Genomic DNA, 21652 nt, shown 5'->3' with positions numbered 1-21652 from the left:
GGTTTTGTGGAACTGGCAGGAATAGTCTTGTGAAGCTCTCATTCATTTTACTGAGTCACTGCCATGCCAAGGGAATGACCATGCTCAACAAATGAGAGCCAGACAGTGTGTCCCAAGTTCTCTTCTACTGAAAGAATCTAGGGTAAAATGTAGATTAATTTTCAGGGGGACATTAAAACAGGAAAAAATGTGAGGTCACAAGAATCTGATGAAGAAGGCTGTGTAGGTATAATAAATGGATTGTAAAGTAGATAGGGACAGTAAAGGATTGTGAATAAAGTAAGAGTTTATTTCACTGTAAGTTTGATCCATCAGCTCAAATTAAGGGTGAAATCTATCTGCTTTTTAAAGGGTAAACCAGTAAAGCCAACAGTAAAGGAGGATGTGAAACCCAAAGAACCAAAGGTAAAAGTCATTACAGTTTTATAATGCAGCAAAAATAATAAGTTTTATAATCTGTTCCTGAATGTACTGTGAACTGAATGCTGATCTAAACGATGTTGTTGATTCATTAACACTGTATATTGCAAATCCTTAAATGCTGGTGACTAGGTATAGAAATGCTTTGCTTATTTTAAGTGAGAATAAAGACTTTCATATAAGTACTTGTAATGTGGATGTTACATGCACAGCTATATTAAAACAATGTTAAAGTTGTAAAGTCAAGTATTGAAAAGTTCAGAATGTCTCAGAGTTAAGGTTGTCTGTACAGTCTAAATTAGACAGTACTACCAGCTTCACCTGTAATAAGAATATGGAATCAAGATTTTAAAAAATGAATTGTTAAAAGCATATTTAAGAAACTATATAAGTAGCCTTACGTTCAAAAAAAAAATGCTGAGCCTTAATAGCTCTGATTTCAAAATGGCAGCACTTCTTGAAAATCAGGAAACTGAGTGTTATCTATTTAAATATGGACTAGGAGTCAGGTTTTTTGAAAGTTTCAGACGAGTGATTTCAGGAAGCTGCATTTACACGGGGAATAGAACTATGCTATGTATACAGCTTTGTGGATTGGAAAAAAGTGCTTAGGATATTTTTGCTGGCTAAGATTCATTTTTTGCTTTACTTGATAATCTTAGAGTACAATCTATGAATTCTTTGTCTTCTACACTTTGTGTCTGTTACAGAAACCTACAGATGACTCTGCAGCTATTGATGCTTTATCAGGGGACTTTGATAATTGCGCAAAAACTCCTGCCACAACACAACACTCTAAGGTACGATATTTTCTCCCCAGGAATTTGTGAATTAGTGTATATTAATGGCCCGCACAGGTGGAGATTAGTATTTTTATTTCTTTTGCTTTGACTCTGTTTATGTTTACCCTTTCAAATGCTCTGCTATGGGGAAGTGTAACTTAAAGGGACGCTGTTAAGGCTTCAGTGTGGGTCTGACATACTTTTAGAAGTATGAGAATTGACTGGGTTCAAAAAATAATTAGCCAAGTTCTTGAAAGAGAGGTCTATCAATGACTATTAACGAAGTGGTCAGGGGTGCAACCTCCTTCTCTGTGTGTCCCTAAGCCTCTGACTGCCAGAAGCAGGGACTGGATGGCAGAGAACAAATCACTTGATAATTATCTTGTGCTAGTTATTCCCTCTGAAGCGTCTGGCACTGGCTATTGTCACATGGCAGGATACTTAGTGGGCTAGATGGACTATGGGTCTGACCCGGTGTGGCCATTCTCATGTTCTTATCCAGAGATCCCAATTGTTTCCATAGTCTGCCTTGGATAAAGATCAGGAGGAAATAAGAATAGATATATAAGTGAGGCTGGAATTGCATGTGGCCCTGATGAAGACAAAAAGTCTGAATGTAACGCAGGAGAGAAAAATCCTGTTGAAGTAATCCTTCGAGCAGGAGTGGGGAACTTCGGGCCTGGGGGCCGAATGTGGCCCCTGGCTTGCCTGGATCTGGCCACTGAGACTCAGTGCCTCTTCCCCCCAGCATTGGGGAGTATGCACTGGCGCGCCAACCTCCCCGCTGCCCCACCTCAGTGTTGGAGCACAGAAAATCTACTTAGTCTGGGCCCCTATTGGCTCTGGTGTGGGAGAGGGATGTGGGGAGTGTCTTTCTGCTTCTCCTTGTCAGTGGTGGTGAGGGGGCGGAATTGGCTTCTCACTTGTGTGTGGCTCCAACTGATTTTTTTCCTGTGGGTCAGCATCCCTGACCCAGAAAAGGTTCCCCATCTCTGCCTTAGAGCAATGAGAGAGCAAGGTGGATTTCAGTAGCAGCTTTTGTATAGGCTGAGGTGGAACAAGATGAAACATGAAGGCAGAGAGGAGAAGTTTTGCCTTCGTGGCTGCAAGTATGATCAAGATCTAAGGGAAGGTTGGAACAAAGGAAAAGCTGGTTTGTGAAGATGCTGTAAAAATAGTGGTAGAAGTCCAGACTTGACAGTCTGGAGAGAACTTGGATAGTATGAGAAAGTAAGGGGGAGAGAGAATTTAAGTATAACACCAACATAGCTGGCCAATAAGCTGGGGAAGATAAGGGAGTTGACAGATCTTTGAAATTGTGGTAGGACATCCATTTGGAAAGATGAGAGTGGCTGGAGACGTGAGATTGCACAGTGAGGGAAGGCAGGTGATAGGAAGGTACATTTGGGAGTCAACAACTTAGAGATGATACCATAGTTAAATTTATAGGAATGGATAATTACACTCCGGAGAATATAGAGGAAGCTGATATGTGACTAAATCTGGAATTGGGGATTTGGGGATATTGACCACCTGGAAGTCCTGACTCAGCCTGGCCTTCTAGCTGCCAAACATACATTTTCCTGCCCAGATCAGCAACTTCTGTTGGCCTCCTAGGAACCTGAGGTCACAAGTGACTTCTGTGAGTTAGCTGATTTTCTCAAAGTTAAAATATAAAACACCTAGTTACTGAGACAGTTACCAGTAATCTCCTATTTAAAACATTTCCTGTAATTCGTGATTTGTTTGTAAGAAATACCCTATTAAACTATAGGTTACGAACAAGATACAGTTCTCAAAAAAGAAGGTGATTCTGTTTCCAGATAGCCCTGCTGACTACAGCAGATCTATAGAAAGTTGCGTAGTCATCACGGGGTAAGAAGGGAAAGAAAACAGGGTTTAACTACATATTTTGCAGTAATTGAGGGCTTTTCTCCAGACTCCCCAGTATTGATTGGATAATAAACAATTATCTTTGTTAGATTACTTCAACCATTGTGGAGTATATTAAATGAAATGAATTCCTGAGCTGTAAAAATTAATGTATTTTAATTCTCATTCACTGCTTGACAATGCATCCTGTTTATGTCCTCCAGATACATTTAATTTTTCTCATTGGGATAAGAAGAGTGAATGTTTGGGCTGATGTTTGGACTTCTCCCAGATCTCTTAGCAATTGTTGGCACTGATTTTAGGACTCTGTACCCTAACCCTAGAAAGTAGCTCTTTGCTTTGGATGATCAACAAAGCTAAACCAGAGTTCCTTATTTCATTATCTTTCCAAAACCTCTTGTTCCTCAGCACATACAACATGAACGGTACATTTGCAGTTAGCCACCTAAATATACAGTGTCTAAATGGTACAAGTCCCATAACATACAGTTTGTCTGTGGACTGAGGAGTAGATTCTTTGGTGTGGTGCACCTGCTTTGTGCTGAATATGGAATGTGGCCACGTAGTCAGGGCAGTAGGCCACCCAAGGATCAGCTTCATCTTCTTTCTTCTGCCAGACAGGGATCTTGCCCAAATATTCTAGACTCCATTTGATTCAGGAAGATGGTACCAGTCTGTTGGCTCTTCTGTCTGTTTGAAAGTGAATTTGTTTCTGAGGACAGATGCCAGGGTTAGAGCTGTTATTGATTCCCTGTACTCTTGAGTCAGCAGGCTTTCTCTTTCAAATCTGAACAGTTTGTAACTGACCTTTTTTTTTCTTTTGAGTGTAGGACAAAAGTGGAAAGGAAGCTGCTGCCACAATGAAACCGGCAACAAAGGACAGTGGAAAACCTGAAGATCCTAAAATGGTAGATACATTCCTAATATGTATTGAGCTGGATTGTTGAACAAATTTGAGTGTGGGGATGGGCAACTTAGGTCTGAAATAATTTTATTTGGACATTACAGTTTGAGGAAAGTGTTCTTAAATAATTGGTTCCGTTTGACCCACTCCTGTGTGCATGCAAAGAATTGCCGCTTCAAAAGAGAGTAAATCCAATGCAACATGCTGGGCAGATGTGGGGTGTGTATAGTCATATGTTCCTCATGACATTCAAAATCCTCATTCTCCCCATCAGAGCTTGTTGCCCTAGTCACCCCACTCCCTTGTATCTATTTCTACTTGTGATTGCATCTCTTCTTTCATCTCCGTCTGGAGCACGCTTCCTCCTCTCCTGCATTTCAGTAAAAACTTATTCTTCTATGTGAAGTCCATTCTCTTCTCCCCTTTTGTTATATATGTTATGTAATAATGAAATACAATAATCTGCACCTGTGTATAAATATATATACAGAATAATTTGGTGGAGGGTGTGTTAACTTTTTTTATGTAGTGCATGTCTGTAGATGGATATATATACTTAATATGTGCCACACAGCAAAATGGACCCAAAATGTTGGTTTTTGTGAGCAACCCATAAAAATCAGAATCTGGAATTAGACATTAAAATGCCTAGTTAAATCAATCCATCGATTTATTGCTTTGAACTAGACTTACAACATCATCTATATCATGTTTTTAGTGACTGTAATGAATGGCATTTTTTAAAATCATAACATTTGCTTTTGAAGACTTTTGTTTAACATTTGAGCTTATTTTCAAATTTTAATTTGAAAGCTTTGAATCAGGAGTGTTTTATACTACCAGTTAAGAGGACATTTTCTAATGTTAAAAGTTGTCTGGCTGCCAAGAGCTACTGACTGTCGCTGTGGCTCAGTAGCTGTCCAGATAATAGTGAGGGAGATAAGTCACTGATGCAAATTTAACAAATGGGATAGGGGAAAATAAGGAGAAATGGGCACACATGAAGGTACAAGTACATTTTGCTGAATGGCTGCCTTCTCCCCCGGCCTCCCCTTTTACTGCTGTGGAGCATGTCTCACAGATACAGATCGTTTAGGTGCTGTCATTATCCCTGCTCATGTGTAATTGTTATAGTATTTTTATTTCTAATCTGAAACAATAGCTTACAGCTCACCCATGCTTTGTTTTCCTTTTCCCTTTTAGGCAAAGGAACAGTCCTCCAGTGCAAAATCTGAGAAACAGAAAACAAGTTAGTTTAATATTAGTGGGTAAGAGTTCTTTTTAACCCATCCTTTTGGTTACCAGAAAGACTATCTTCATTATTGAATCCTAGTTAAACTAATAAAATAAGACAATTTGACAACTCCAGCTGGAACCAAGGCATATTTCCCTTTTAGACCAAATGTGCAGGACTTCACCGTAGAGAATCCTAGACAGAAAAGTCCTGCTAACTACTCCAGGGCATGCTTCTCTTGTTCCCCACCAGACCAGAACAGTATAATTTCTTGCAGTTAATTTTGAAGAGTTTTTCAATAGTTTAATTTTAAATCTTTCAAGTGATTCCACTGCTTCCTTTGTGAGACTTTCACAAATTGATAAGGCTCACTGTCAAAGTTATTCCTAATAGTCTTATCTAAACAGGCTTTCTACTTTGCGTGCTGGACCTTTGGAGTATTTAACTGTGGGCAAGCATGTGCTTCCTGTGGCCAGAGCTGGAGAATTTTAAAATCAGTGTCTGTTTGTCCACATGTGCACTTGGGATATTAAATTTAGCTTAATTAACTAATCAAATAGTTGATGGAATTTCCAGTGACTATTCCATTATTCTATAGGGTGCCTCCACCTTTGAACTGTAGCAAGAGCCCTCTAGGTTCACAAGCGGAAGTCACGCAGGGACGAGAGGCCAGCACTGGCCCAGCACTCCCTGCAGCGCCTTAGCCTTTGAAATGTACAAGAGCCCCAGTGCCCGCTTGTGCTATTTCCTGCTGTGCCTCTATCTCTCCTGCCTCCTGCGGAGATGGTGCTGGGCAAAACCAGCTTTTAAGTCGGCTTCCCCAGCACCGGCTCCTGCTCCCTCCTCCTTGTTGCCTCCCTCTGATAGAGGCAGCAAGGGTTGGGGGGAAGCGACTAGTCGCATCACTAGTCGGCTACCCGATAAGCTTATGCTTATCAGATAGTTGACTAGTCACATACATCCCTAACGTGCACTCTTGCTCGCCTCATGTCTCTGGCTGAGAAGATAAAGGGAGTGAGGGGTAAGAGGGGAAGACTGACTGACTCTTCAGTTCCTTCTCAGCACTGCATGGAAGCTCCAACCTGGACCGGGTCCAAAGCTTCTGTTTTCTCCTTTTTCTGTGACCATATCTATGTCTGTCTATAGGTAAATAGTTTGGGAGGTGTTTAGAATTTATAGTTTTAGCTGAAGGTGTGAGAGTCTCCCTCCCTCCCCCCACACCCTGGTCCTCATTTGGGGTAACGTACTATGCCTAGGACACAGGGCTTCAAAAATCTCTGTTGCTTGTTCAGCGACAGCCACCAGTTAGAAGCCCACATAGTGCCAGTGTCCACTATTTCCTGTTATTTCTGGGTACAGCTGGGGAACTGGCAGGAACTTCACTTTAGGAAGCATTGAATGGAAAAGGCCATGTGACTCCAATCAGAACCAAGCCAGGGAACCTTCTCACCATACCCTGTCCATTGGCCTGACTCAGCAAGGAGTCTGCCTCATGCCAGGAGATCCAACTCAAGACTGAGGCTGTCAGCCCCCACATATGCCTCATTTGGGTCTTGTCAGGAGAGCAGAGAGCAGGCCTGAAACTAAATCCTCCTCCCAATCCTTGGAAGAAATCAGCCCTGCCTAAGCTGCACAAGTCTGTGAGGTGACCCCAAGAGAACTTTGTATGTTCCAAGTCTTAGAGCATGACAAGAATTCCCCCTCTTCCATCCAAACATTATGCTTTTGACTCCTCCGCTAATGTGTCCTTTGGAATGGCAGTCCTTTATACACCTTGGCCATCTGCATCTTTGTACCCTTCTCCTATTTGAGTACAGGTTCTCCATCATCCACAATGGGGTACACATAGGGACCAGCACTCACTGAAGAAGGGAGAAATACGTATAGTAACCGGAGGTGCTTTGATACGTGTGTTTCCTATCTGTATTCCATTACCTGTCGTCCTTGCGCTTTGCTTCAGATCACCTTTTTGTTCACAGTGGAAAAGGAATTGGAGACCAATGTTCCCTCTAATTTTTCAATGTGTATGTGGAATGAATTTTGTAATGTGCACCGATATGTAGATAATGTGTGATGCATCATCACCTCTATATTGCTGCACATTACAAAATTCATGTCATGGGAGTGGGGTTCAGGGTGTGGGGGGAGGCTCAAGGCTGAGGCAGAGGATCAGGGTGGAAGTGAGGACTCTGACAGGGGATGCAGGTTCTGGGGTGGGGCTGGAGATGAGGTTCAGGCTACCCCAAAGCTGCAGTGGGGGAGAGGCCGTCTCTCTCCCCCCCCCCTCCCCCCCACACTGTCTCTCACCACAGCAGCATCTGATCTGGGGGAGGTAAGGGGGCCTTTCCCCATCTGTGGCAGCTCTGGGAATGTGGGAGGGTTGCCTTTCCCCACTGTAGCCCTGAGCACTTGGGCAGCCCTTGATAGACTGCTGCATGGCTACACAATTTAGAGGGAACTTAGCTGGAGAGACAATCGGTCTGCTTTCAAAGACACTCCAGTTACTGTAGGATAAGTAACCTTTTCTAATGTCTTTATTACTAGATATCCCTCTTGTATGATGATACTTGATCTTGTTATTTATACCCTTAAAATATGTATAGATAATTGTATTAACTCTGTCATCAGCTAGTTATAGATAAGGTTCTACCAAACTCACAATCCATTTTGGTCAAACCCCCATAGCCCGATGGTTTTTAAATGAGTGTATTTCATGTTTTTACATTGGAAATTTCATGGCAGTGTAACCGTGGGGAAGGAGGGGAGTGTTGACCTGAATGGAAGACGAGGGGGATTGCCAAGCTATTGTTGTGGGATTGCCACACTTCAGTGACGTGGCACTGCAGAAGTGAAAGATTCCTGCAGCTGGGGAGGTACACGGAGCTGGGTCTGATCTCTCCTCCTCCCTCATCCCCCCCTTCCAGGATTAGCTGCGTAGAGGAAGGGAAGTCCCATCCTCATCAAACAAGCTGGAATGGACTAATGGCTGGAGCCAGGTGCACAGTAGGAACCCGGGACTGGGGTGGCTGTAGCCTGCCACTGCACTCCAGTAGTTAGATATCACTTGGGAGGTCTGGTTTCATGGTCCTTGATGTCTTTTTTCCAGGACGTGAATTTGCACAGGCCATAGTTATATGGTGTATACTTAGACCTCTAATCTTTCCTCAGAATACTGTTCCTAAAGCCTTTACTCTTGTTTGTAGCTTTCCTCTGAAACCTTCTAAAATGTTGACTTGTGTCATTTCCTGAGAACTAAACACAATTTTCTACATGTAAACACACAAGGTGAAATCCAATGAGAGAGAGAGTTTGGCCATTATCTTTGATGGAGCCAGGTTTTAACACACAGAAGTGATAAATACGCTATATGTGCAGCTCAATCTCCACTGTCTTTTTTTGCATTATTACACTGCAAATAATATATTACTACTTCCTGGAATTCTTTATCTGAGGAGAATAATACAGAACACAGAAAAAGTAGCTGATGTTTGTTCAAGTTGAATTTCCTTTTACATGTTATATGTTTCACTCAGTTTCTTATCTGAAACGTTTTTTTCTTTCAGGTGTTGGGCACTTAGTGTAAAAAGTCTTCATTCTGCTGGTGGACAGTTACTCCCAAAGAACAAAAACTAATACAAGAGCATGAGATTATTCGGGTGGTTTTTGTACAGTGGTATTTGCTGCAGTTTTTTCATATCATTTTTTCAGGAATGGAGTTAGGGTTTTTTTTTTCTAACCATTTACGTTATTGTATTGATACTTTTGAAACTTTTTTTGTAATTTCTTCATTTCTGAGAGGGAGAAGATGCTTTATATTTGTAAGAAGTCTATTTCATAAAAACTTAATAGCAATTCCAGAAACAGCCTGCAAACCTTTGCACATAATCTCCACATAGTGCCTGTAAATCTCAGTAGAGTTCTCTAGATATACACTAGCATTTTTAACATTGCAACGAATGCATTAAGCAATTCTAGGAATGGTAAAGAGTTTTGGTTATCCTTGGCAGTTCTAGGCTGGGGGTATAATGCATTTTCTTGGGTGAATTTATTGGTAAGAAATCCTAGGACAATCAGATATTTAGTGGCTGGCAAATTAAAAAAATGTATCATCTCACCTCAAACTCCTAAAAATAAAATGTCTAAAATCTGGATAGTGCCTTTGTTGCAGAGTGAAGGAAAGCCTCTGCTCTCTCAAATCCTGTCACTACAATGATACTCTGATATTCTTTCTGCCAGGAGTTTCTTGACTACAGATGCTAATGCGAATCACCTAAATTCCTGGCCATAAAATACTGCAAGAGGGGGAAACGGGGCCCATGAAACTTAGCAAGAATCAAATGAATGGAGCGCCAAATCTACAGAAAAGGTGGTACTTCTGCAATAATACCTAGTCACAATAGAGGACAGACTTTGACTCACAGGGCAGGTCCACACTAAAGGGGAAGATCAAATTAAGAGATGTAACTCCAGCTATGTTAATTATGTAGCTGGAGTAAACGTTTCTTAAATCACCGTCCACACAGTGGGAGGTCAGCAGGAGCAAACGCTCCCGTGGGCTTCCCTTATGCCTCGTGAGGAACAGGAGTACCAGCACCGACAGGGGCACCCTCTCAGTTCAAATTAGTGGGTCTTCACTAGACACACTAAATCTAACCTCAGAAGATTGACTGCAGCAGCATCAATCTTCTGCACAGTGTAGACATGGCCAAAAAGTGGGTACAGGAGCAGAGCAGAAGTTGATGCTACAAGGAATGGCATTAACTTCCATGAACTATATTTTCAGAGTCCCCATGGAAAGAAGTTGCAGAGCAGCCATTCCCTGACAACCACATTGCAACATTGAATATAAAAGGATATTCTGTTAGCTGCTGTGTAATGTGCTACTTTCTCCAATTTCTGTGGGCTTTCCCCTTATTTGTGTCTCACAGCAAAAGGAAGCATAGTGCTGTAAGTGCAAGATTTTAGTGTCCTTACTCACAATGAGTAACACTATAAATAAGTTCATTGACTTCAAGGAACTACACAGAATGTGGTAATAGTAGATGAAATGTTAGGAAGGGCCTTAAAATCTGGGTCTGTCTTATCAAGTTATTCCAGCCAACCATTTTCCGAAGACTTAATATGGAGGATAATTAGAAGTCTGTCAACCTGACAGTCTGCATTGAAAGCCTGTCACACTAATAAAGATTTTAGAATGTATGTCCTGTTGTTTTTATCTTCTTGTTTCCAATTATATACTATTGACTAACTCACTAAAGACAACTGAAGTGTGTCCACCAAAGAGCATTAAAAAAGTAGGCTTTGGGATATGAAAAGTGCTTTATGCAAAATCTGTAAAATGTTTGTCATCAGGTCTTTGTGAAACCAAATGTAAAACTATAAACATACAATAAGAAAACTAGTTACAATTCTTATTTTCATTTTGCTTTTATATCATCACAGAGCAATCTCAGAGCCAGCTTTTAAGTTGCCAAACGCCATTTTTTTAAGTTGAAATTACCTAAACTATGAGCACAAATATTTGTGTGCACAAACTTGCACTCATGAAAATGAGAACCCAGTTGAGATTGTGCTTAAAATCTAATCATTAACATAAGAACCCTGATGTTCTTGGGAGACTGAAGATGCGTTTTCTTTTTCTTCTTAAGTTCTTATATACTACACATCATTCTGGTGTGTGTGTATAAATATTTCTTTGAGAGGGAGTTTACAAAGATTTCATGAATGCATTGTTGTTGGTTTAATTTGTGAGCTTTGTTTCCTGAAGGCAAGTAGCAATGTATTGTCTTGTAGGCAGCTGATAGATTCTTGATTTTTATCTTGAATAATCAGAGATGAGGGCAAATCTAGCAGATAAATAGCACAGCATCTACACAGATATGTAAGTGTGGATTTAATTTCTTCTGGGCTATTGGAGTGTTTTGACTGCACTGTTTAGAGTTTTTAAGATCAACTTTAATTTGTGCTGGTCACAGTCTCAGAATATGCAGTTTTTTAATTTAATAGTTGACAAATACTAAAGTGTTAAAGAACTGGAATCCTTGTTAATTTCTCAAAAAGTATTAATTGCTCTGAGAACTAGTTCAGTTCTTAAATATTTTTCTACAGATTGCACCTCCCAAAACCAGGACTCTCCCATGTGGCCAATGGCTCAAAAATTTTCCCTGTAAAAGTTCAGATCAGAAATCACAGGATTGTGCTTCAGGTTTTTCTTTGATAGCTGAAATAGGCTGCCCTGCCAAATGTTTTGAACACAGCATGTGTCTGAAGATTTCTCATTGTTGAGCCCACAATAAACCACCTTTGAAGTTAACATTCTGTTTCCTATGATTTTACATAAAGCAGTTTCTGGTCAAACAGAGATAAGATGCAGACAATATAGGTAGTATTTGTTAGATTAATGCACTATGTACACATCTTCAATCTTAAGGTTGTAGTTACAGGATATAAACAGACAAATATACAAACAGCTGTCGTCCTTGATTTCTTATCAAAATGAATGGCCTTTCCTATTAACCCTTCTTAGCATTTATTTGATGCCCAGTGCCCCCCACAAGTGAATTACCCTAAGTACAATTGCGATGCCTTTAAGGATTACACACATTGGTTATTTGGCCTGCCGGTTTTAAAATGCACTGGTTTGCTAATATCACCATTTTTGTGTACCTTACCCGAACTCACTTTAATTTATTAAAAATCCTTTTTGAATAAGGATGGCTAGCTAAGTTGTGAATGCAGCTCTCAGACGTTTCGTAATTTTCATATAAAAATAATCCTATTTCATGTTTGAGGTCTAAAGGATTGTAGGATTTTTAATACAAGATGCTATATCTGCTCTCGTGATAGAACAGATGAACAATTTAAAAAGGAGATATTAAAAATTGCACTTATTGTAGTGGAATTTTTCTTAATCATATTTGTACTGATGATGTACTGTTTCCTATCCACAATGCTACTTTGCTCCTATTTTTAAACTATATCAATATCTTTCAACTATAGTTAAAATCTCATTTTTTACAGTAGAATTTGATGAAGGAAAGGGTTAGATTCCACAAACTAGATGTTAAAATATCTTCTCGGAACTGACTGTAAAGAGGAAATACAGATAAAGGTGTAGGTTAGGTATGGAGAACCTTTTTTGGACCAAGGGTCGCTGACCCACAGAAAGATCAGTCTGGGGCCGTACAGAAGTGAGAAGCAAAAAAACCCCAAACCCTCACTGATGTGGCCCCCAACTGCGAAGGAAAAACACTCCCTACATTCCCCTTGTGCACCAGAGCTCGGGGGGACCAGGATAGTAGATTTTGTGTGTTCCAGCTTGTTTAGCTTTTAGATCCAGTTTAAAGGTAGAGTATAATTAACACTTTTCTCTTCCACTTGGCTGCAAACTAACGTACTCCAAATCATTTTCATATTTCTTTCAAAAATCCGCAATTTACTATGGCTGTGCCTGGTGACCAGTTTTTGTTGCTGTATAATGAAGTGAAGACAACTCATCTGCCTTTGGATTGAAAATACACAATTAAGGCTTGATGTTTGTTTATGTATGTAGGAGAAACTCACTTGACAGAACAACTTTATTCTGGCAGCATCACCTGCTAGAACAAAAACAAACAAAAGCAAAACCAAAAAGTGCTTATTAACCTTCTATAGGTGTTGTTTGAAATGTATTGCTTATGCCTATTCTATATTAGGTGTGTGCAAACTACATGCACTGTTGCATGAGATTCTTCCCTTAGCAGAGTGATGGGCAACTGTAGCCCAAGAACCACATGAACCCACTGGGGTTGTGTGTGTGGCCCATGAGACATGTTTGCTATTGTCCAGGCATAGGGTTACCAGATTTGGCTGGTTTTCATCCATATAGGTTTTTTGCTATTGGTCTTCAAGTGACATGCACTTTAAGCAAAGGCATATGAAGTGAGGTGGGTGCTGATTGCACACAACATTGACTGTGAGCCACGTGCTCCCTTTGAATCCAATCAAAGTGCTACTCCAGTTCATTTGGCACACCATGCAAATTCTAGGCACTCAAGTGCATTTAGCAAAATTACCCTAGCCCAGGAGACTCTCTTAGCTTTCATAACTTTGCTGCCCACTGAGATGGAGGGCCACTCATATGGCCCGGCCCCCTCACTAGCCTAGGTTGCCCCTCACTGCCCTAGTGGTATTCATTAGGCAGGCCCTAGTACCCTCTGGAGGTCTAATGGTGTCTTTCATGAGGATAGCCTTCAGTCTGATGTCTGTCTTTTTTGGTGCAGTCTGAAGTCCACGTATCTGGCTGGCTCCTGTCCTTCATGTGTTTTGTCCAGCTGCTTTAAGGAGCTGGAGTATGAATCACTCACAGGCACAGGAGGTGCAAAGCTTGTGGCCTACGGATGCCTTGCCTGGGAGCAAACAAGTCCCTCTGTGATAGGGACTATTCAGACTATATACACTAAAACTACTTGGCTACGTCTACACTGGCCCCTTTTCCGTAAGGGGCATGTAAATTTCACCTATCGTCGTAGGGAAATCCGCGGGGGATTTAAATATCCCCCGCGGCATTTAAATAAAAATGGCCGCCGCTTTTTTCCGGCTTTTAAAAAAGCCGGAAAAGAGCGTCTAGACTGGCCCCGATCCTCCGGAAAAAGCGCCCTTTTCCGGAGGGTCTTATTCTTACTTATTCTTACTTTGAAGTAAGAATAAGACCCTCCGGAAAAGGGCGCTTTTTCCGGAGGATCGGGGCCAGTCTAGACGCTCTTTTCCGGCTTTTTTAAAAGCCGGAAAAAAGCGGCGGCCATTTGTATTTAAATGCCGCGGGGGATATTTAAATCCCCCGCGGATTTCCCTACGACGATAGGTGAAATTTACATGCCCCTTACGGAAAAGGGGCCAGTGTAGACGTAGCCCCTTGAGATTAATATATAATGTAATAAGAGAAGAGCCAAGAGTGAAAGTTGAGCAATTAAGAGGGAAAAGAATTTTTAGAAACCATATTCAAAAGACTTTTGTTTACTTAACTATAAATAATATTTATCTGATATGTCACTATTTAGTCACAAAACATTCAGACAATACAAATTTTTGCATATGGCTGAACATTACTTTTTTCAAGAGGCAGAAATTTATTTTCTTTGTTTTATGTCTAGAACTTCACCCCAGATTCAATCCTGGCAATGTGTATTATTTTAAGTGATATTCTTAAACAGACCTTCACTACTTGATTCCTGTGGTTAAAGACATCCTTTGACTGTCCAGGTGAAAAATTCTCCTGATACGTCTCAGTTATAAGCCATGGTGAATTACCATTTGCACATGCACTGATTTTATTTAACACATCAACAGCAAGCAACCTTTCCTTCAGTGTTCCAAAACACTTTCACCTGAAGAGTACAAGATCCTTTATGAACATTAAGTAAATAAGCATCACCACTTTGGTAAGATATCTGAGCAGAAATATCCCAGTTTTATAGATGGGACACTAACACCCTGACAAACGATTGCCAGAAACCTAGACATCACACTTCTGTCTGAAGTTTCTGATACTAAATTTACTACAACTGACAAATCTTAGGGTACGTCTAGACTACCTGCCTCTGTCGCCAGAGGCATGTAGATTAGGCTACCAGACATAGGAAAATGAAGCGGCGATTTAAATAATCGCCGCTTCATTTAAGTTTACATGGCTGCCGCGCTGAGCCGACAAACAGCTGATCAGCTGTTTGTCGGCTCAGCACGATAGTCTGGACGCGCGGGTGTCGACATCAAAGGCATTTGTCGACCACCCAGGTATGCCTCATCCCAGGAAGTAGGAATAAGAGATCCTCCGGAAAAGGGCTTTATTCCGGAGGATCGCGCCAGTCTAGATGCTTTTTTCCGGCTTTTCCCCAAGACGGAAAAAAAGCGGCGGCCATGTTTATTTAAATCCCGTGGGGGATATTTAAATCCCCCGCAGATTTCCCTATTCTGAAGTTGGAAATTAACATGCCTCTTCCGGAGAAGGGGCCAATGTAGACGTAGGCCTTCTGAAAGAGCCAAACACGCAACTTTGCTGTCCTTGTGTGCCTTACCATCCCTCCTTTTTGTCTTAGGTTTGTAATTGGAGAAAAGGCCTATTATTATAAAAATGAGTCATATTTAGTCATCACTTTTAAAAAATAAATGTTATTTTCAGAGAATTAACTATTTTAAAATGCACTTTCATTACGCTAAAGAGCTAGTTCAGAGCAAATAAAATCCCCCAGGCCTATACAAAAGTTACCGCTTATGCCGATATAAAATATTAAATATCACTGATCAAGTTAAACAGTCAAATTCAAATCACATATCCTTTTATTCTAATGTAATTCTAAGTATAAGATTTAATATAAAGCAAGTTAAATAAAGCACAATAAAGAAAATGCTCTCATGAAGCAATATCCATAATTATAAAAAGAGGAGCTATGGAAAAGTTAGTTACTCAATTGCATTCTTCATACCTCTTACTTTTGCAGTGTACTAATCTTAATTTAAATTGCAATATATACACTAATACTGTACCCCGTGGTATGGGATACACTTAAACTCCTCATGGTGTTTTATATAAATGATTTTGATGGTCTGATAACATATTAAAAAGTAGGTGCTAAGAAATTCTCTCCCCTTCATAATTTCAATACATCTCCATGTTAAAGGAGTGTGCCTATAAATATTTCAGTGCTGGGCTACCCTGAGCAGAAATTATTAGTCGTACCTAATTTTTGGTAAAGGGATACAAACTTTTGTGCTATCTCATCTGTGGAGAGTTCTATTTATAGATCAGTTGCACGTTCACCCATTTTCTGTCATTTCACAATTCATTTTTTCCTCAAAATAGAACTGCAAATCCAAATTTTTAGAATTCAAATCCCCTTACGCCCTCCCCCCCCCACCCCCCCACCCCGGTTTACACAGGCCAGGTTGGGCAATTTTTATTGCTCTAAAATTGTGGATGAGGGTTTATTAGTCGATTGAAGGTGTGTACATACAGCTCTATCTTGCTTCTATTGTAATCAATAGCTAATCTCATATAAAGGAACAGAATGGGGTTCATCATGTCATCACCTGTGAGTAAATTTTATCACACAAAACAACAACAAAAGCTATGGATTCTTTGGAATTATCACTTTGTATTGTAATTCACATTCAATATTCAAAGCCAAATGCAATAGTAAATTCTTCACAGGTTATTCTGTAACCATATTTTGATTTTTTCCAAATTTATGTCCATCCATCGTATATTTTCTTCAATGGTTTCTATAGCTTGTTGGATACAGCGGAGCTGTGAACTTTTTTCTTCCAGAGAACTGAAAAATCCCTTCACCTATCAAATAAAAATTTGAAGTAAGTGCTTGATAAGTTACATTAAGAGGCAGTGTAACAAATGAATAAGTTAAGTGGCAAAAACTCCTGGTTTCCAGTGTGACTTACAGTGGTTAAGAGACTGTGACTATTTACATGAGAGCAGTTTCCTAAAAAAAACCCTTCAGGCTATTGGTAAAATTAACGCCTCAGTCACACTGAGGCCTTCACAAGGCAGCCAAGACAATGGCAGCCATTTTAAAAATCTTTTCATTTAAATCAGTTTCCAGAGCAGCTTCAGCAGGATAAGCAACAGGGGATCATTTTAGAAAGTTTCCCTAATGGGGAAAATCCAGTGTCTTGTTTGAATCACCTGCACTTATGGACGCCTCACCACAACCTACTGCAAAGGGTTCAACAGGAGCAGGGGCCTCAGTAAAGAAGCCCCTGTGGTAGCTCTTGTGCTCTCCACATAGCACGCACATCGTCACAATGAAGGAGCCCTACTGTCAGATCTTCCTCAGCCAATGATTATGTCCCAACTAGTGTTTTACGGGAAGGTCCCAACCACAGAGGAGACTATGAAAAGATAATATAGTCTGTAGTACAAGTTAGTATTAATGATAGACAAATGCTACCAGAGCTCACTATACTACAGTAAAACTCTATTAGTCCGGCATCCAATGCTCCGGGACTCCTGATGGTCCAGCACCATCAGGAACCCGGAAGTGCTGGGGCAGCTGGACAGGCTTCCCCCATTCAGGTGCTGCTGAAACTGACCAGCAGCTGAATCGGGGAAGCTGGGAGCAGAACAGCTGGGGTGCTGCCGGGTTGGTCTGGTAGCGCTGCCCCTTAGGGCTGCGGGACTAACCCGGCAGCACCCCAGTTGCTTTGCCCCAGGCATTGGGATTCAGCCACTGCTGAAACTGACCAGCAGTATCAGTTTCACCAGCAGGCTGAATCCGGACGCCTGGGGCAGAGCAGCTGGGGTGCTGCCAGGTTGGTCTTGTAGCACCGCCCCTCGGCGCTGCGGGACCAACCCGGAAGCACCCCAGCTGCTCTATTGCAGGCATCCCCGATTCAGCTGCTGCTGAAACTGACCAGCAGCAGCTGAATCAGGGACTCCTGGGGCAGAGCCGGACTATCGTAAGGGGGGGCTATGAGGGGTCTGGGGTGGCATCCCCTCCCACCCCACTCCAGACCCCTCATAGCTCCCCCTTCTGATAATCCGGCGCCCCCTGGGTCCTAAAGGTGCAGGATTATCGGAAATTTACTGTACTTTCCTTATTACGGAGATGTGAGAATTCACTCTTTACAGAGTACGACTGTGGGAAAATAAATCATTTTTGTCATTTATTGAATATATTCATGCTTGTGTATATCCAATATATCCAATATATCCATGCTTGGTCCTATAATAAAATCATATTGAAGGCCACATGTCTGCTGCAAGCAAACAAATTCTGCATAAAGTTCCTTGGTAGGGTATGTCCACACTGCAGAGTTTTTCCAGAAAAACACCCATTTTTCTGGAAAAACTACACTTATGTCCACACTGCTATTGCGTTCTTTAGACAAAGTTGGAAAACCCCCTCCGTTCTGTTTACAGCGGTAAACAAGGAAGGAGCCTTATTTGGAAAACGTGTGTGGACGTGGAAGAAAGTGTTTTTTCAAAAGAAGAGGCCTTCAGGAAAAAGCCCAGGTGCCCTGGTGGCCACTCCCTCCACAGTAATCACAACTGAAATGCGAGATAGCGTCTAATCAATGTGGACACTATCTTTCGAAAAAGCAGATAGATTTTTTTGTTGTGGTTTTGCTGTGTAGACTCTCTTTTTTGAAAAAAAGTTTTTACAGAAGATCTCTTCTGGAAAAGCTTCTTCCAAAAGAAGCTTGCAGTCTAGGCATAGCTTTAGAGGGGAAGCTCCATTTAGAATTACAAGGGAGGCTCTTAATGAAGATTAAAAGTATTAATATAATGAAATACAATAATGGTGCTCCCATTTTGCACATGCCAAAAAATTTTGTATTGACATGCAGAGCTCCACCAGAGAAGTTGCTGGGGTGCAGATGTTTGGCACCTGTGTAAACTGTGCCTTTTGATACATGTAGAGAAGTGGGATGAAATTTAAAATTATGGAATTAGAAGATAAAACTACAGTTGCATTGTACTTCCATGTGCAGGAGAACTCTTTGTACTTGTTAACTAGGTTGCAGAGCACATAGATATTGGTTAATGTACTACATATCTCTTCACCTATCTAGGACGATGTGCTTTTTTTTTTACCACTTCTATCAAGTTTAGCCTTCCCAGTTTTGTTTATACACTCTGCCATGATGCTCATCTTAATATTTCTGTACCTCACATGAATTAATATATATAGCTTCACAACATGCCTTTGAGGTTGGGAAATTCTATTACTATGTCTCAGATACTACCTGAGGCCCAGAAGCATTAAGTGATTTGCTCAAGGAGACAAAAGAACTCAGTGTCAGATCACACAAAACACCTCTCACCCTTGTCCCAGTCGAGTGTTATAACCACAGGGCCATCCTTTCCCTTACAATTGGTACATACTGTTCTCAAACCCGCAACTCTTATAACACATGCAAGGGTTGCTACAGATACTACTTCAGTGTTTACTAATTTCCAATATATATACACACAATACTTAATCTTAAATTATACCCACAAATTATACCTATCATTTTCACAAACCCATTTCTGCATATAAAACAGTCTGGCATTTCCAAAGGAGTCTAAGGGAGTTAATCATCTAACTCTTTTTAAGCAGCTCTGAAAACCCCAGTCAGAAAACAGTATCTGAAAGATGCTACCTCTGCAAGCTGTTCCTTTGTAGAATATTGATTTGTCACTCCGATTACCATGTGTGCTAAAGAAGGTGATCCAAGATCAAACCTGGCAAAAAAGCAAAAAAATTACCAAAGATTAATTAAATGGATGATTTAATTTAAGATAAACATATGTTAAATATAGCCAACATAAGGGTCTGAGTAAAATGATCTGTGCAACTTACTTTTGTACAAGTTTATTCCAGTTTTCCTTCAAAAATGTCCATGCTAGATGATAGCCAGATGGGTTTTTAGCAACATATATAATGATATGTGGAAGATCCTGAGTTTTTACCACATCACCCAACAAACTTTGATCCATTATCCTAGAAAATCCAATGATGGAAATGGAAAGGATAACTAGACTGTTAAGTGTTAATCTGCTTGTCATCTCTGCCTATCACCTTGGCTAATCACTATAACTGTCTTACTTTCAATTCAAATTTAAGACAAAATTTGCTTGAGCAAAAAAGACTTCTGAGCCACATGCAGCACCCTAGTCCCATGAAGTTCATCATGAAAGTAAAGATTACCGTATTTTCCGGCGTATAGGGCGACTGGGCGTATAAGACGACCCCCTATCTTTTTAATTAAAAGATAGGGTTTCATCTTATACCCCAGCGCCCCTCCGCCTCTGGAGCAAAGCCGCAGCAGCTTTGAAAGCCTCGGGGGAAGCCGGCGGGGGGGCATCCCAGGCGCGCCTGGGCTGCTCCCCCGCCGGCTTCCCCCGAGGCTTTCAAAGCCGCGGAGGGGCTCCGGCGGGGGAGCAGCCCAGGCGCGCCTGGGATGCCCCCCCACCGGCTTCCCCCGAGGCTTTCAAAGCCGCGGAGGGGCTCCGGCGGGGGAGCAGCCCAGGCGCGCCTGGGATGCCCCCCCGCCGGCTTCCCCCGAGGCTTTCAAAGCCGCGGAGGGGCTCCGGCGGGGGGGCAGCCCATGCGCGCCTGGGATGCCCCGCCGCCGGCTTCCCCCGAGGCTTTCAAAGCCGCGGAGGGGCTCCGGCGGGGGAGCAGCCCAGGCGCGCCTGGGATGCCCCCCCGCCGGCTTCCCCCGAGGCTTTCAAAGCCGCGGAGGGGCTCCGGCGGTGGGGCATCCCAGGCGCGCCTGGGATGTATACCCGGCGTACAAGACGACCCCCGATTTTTGGGGGATGGTTTTTAACATCAGAGGTCGTCTTGTACGCCGGAATATACGGTATGTCTATTTCAGGAAATCTAGAATCAGGATAATGTCTTTAACTTTAACATCTTACATTGTGGGATCTCACCATTAATGTGAATCTTTGATGTCCTGAAAAAGAGAGAAATATCACTCCCTTTTTGCAGAGAAACTGAGGTGCTATCTATATAATTTTTGAGTGCCTCTTGGTAGGAGAGAGGGAGAGAGAGAAATGACTTGTTCAGTTTCAGAATGCAAATTAGTGGCCGAAATGTTGGCCTTAGAATTCCTAAATGTTCCTTTCCTTCCATGATGCTAAACATGTATTGATTATAATACAGGAGAGACAACATGTATTGATTCTATCTGGAGCTCTCTAAAAATATTGAGAAACAACATTTAAGAGTCAGTCCTTCTTACATGCATAAGACATATAAAGCAATACTGCACTTACAGAAACTTTAAATACAGAAGACAATCAAGTGACTTAATAGACTCTTGTTTGTCTTTCTCCAGCTGATAGTTGAAAATGCAAATGTATATGTGTGTGTACCAGCCTCTTGTGTAGAGTTTAAAATCGCAACTTCCCATTCTTTTCTAAGGCATTTTATAATACTGTGCATTGAAGATGCTGCAAAAGTTCTCATGGCTGTAGTTCACATCTCACCCAAGTTTAATTCCTTCCTTTCCACTCCCATACAAATACTTCCTTCATAAAACAGTAAATTACTCACCACTGAAGTTTGTCCTTATTTCTGGTAATACTTAGAGCAACTTCAATCTGACTTCTCTCAGTGTTGAACCAAGGTAGCCTATATTTACTAAAAAGGAAGTCCCAACCTTCGACTGTCTGGGCTCCAACAGCATATACTGCAGTTTTAACATCACTGGGCAACCTGCAACGAATTGGACACTAGGTTAAACTCTGCTTCATATTTCCATTGTGATGATATGTGCATTCTGAGTCACCATTCCACTATATCAGTTTTACACCAAGGAACCATTCTGGTGTAATCAAATGGTGAATTAGGCCTTTAATTTTTCTTCTGTCCCTATTAGGGATTCCTAAGTGTTCCTAGAGGAGGAGCTTATTTTCAATCTACTGAAATGTCC

The 21652-nt window shown here is 41.4% G+C and overlaps 2 protein-coding genes across 9 annotated transcripts in view; one reads left to right on the top strand and one right to left on the bottom strand.

Annotated features, from left to right (window-relative positions):
• CAST (calpastatin) overlaps window positions 1-11546 on the top strand; it is a 98814-nt gene extending 87268 nt beyond the window's left edge. For all 7 annotated transcript variants that reach the window (XM_089779317.1, XM_089779316.1, XM_014571325.4 and 4 more), the window contains 5 exons: window positions 352-405; window positions 1131-1220; window positions 3926-4003; window positions 5203-5267; window positions 8797-11546. In XM_089779317.1, the coding sequence (XP_089635443.1) occupies window positions 352-405; window positions 1131-1220; window positions 3926-4003; window positions 5203-5253 (273 nt within the window). In that variant the 3' untranslated portion in view covers window positions 5254-5267; window positions 8797-11546. The remainder of the gene's footprint in view (window positions 1-351; window positions 406-1130; window positions 1221-3925; window positions 4004-5202; window positions 5268-8796) is intronic.
• A 3453-nt stretch (window positions 11547-14999) lies between these two features.
• ERAP1 (endoplasmic reticulum aminopeptidase 1) overlaps window positions 15000-21652 on the bottom strand; it is a 31002-nt gene continuing 24349 nt past the window's right edge. For both annotated transcript variants that reach the window (XM_006118688.5, XM_006118690.5), the window contains exons 16-19: window positions 21274-21435; window positions 19570-19710; window positions 19370-19451; window positions 15000-16556 (exon numbers count right to left, since the gene is read on the bottom strand). In XM_006118688.5, the coding sequence (XP_006118750.3) occupies window positions 16413-16556; window positions 19370-19451; window positions 19570-19710; window positions 21274-21435 (529 nt within the window). In that variant the 3' untranslated portion in view covers window positions 15000-16412. The remainder of the gene's footprint in view (window positions 16557-19369; window positions 19452-19569; window positions 19711-21273; window positions 21436-21652) is intronic.

The sequence above is a fragment of the Pelodiscus sinensis genome, chromosome 6 (assembly GCF_052426305.1).
Source record: "Pelodiscus sinensis isolate ZL-2025 chromosome 6, ASM5242630v1, whole genome shotgun sequence".
In the NCBI taxonomy this organism is placed as follows: domain Eukaryota; kingdom Metazoa; phylum Chordata; order Testudines; family Trionychidae; genus Pelodiscus; species Pelodiscus sinensis.
Note: the sequence above shows the minus strand (reverse complement) of the source record. Positions and strands in the feature narration are given on the sequence as shown.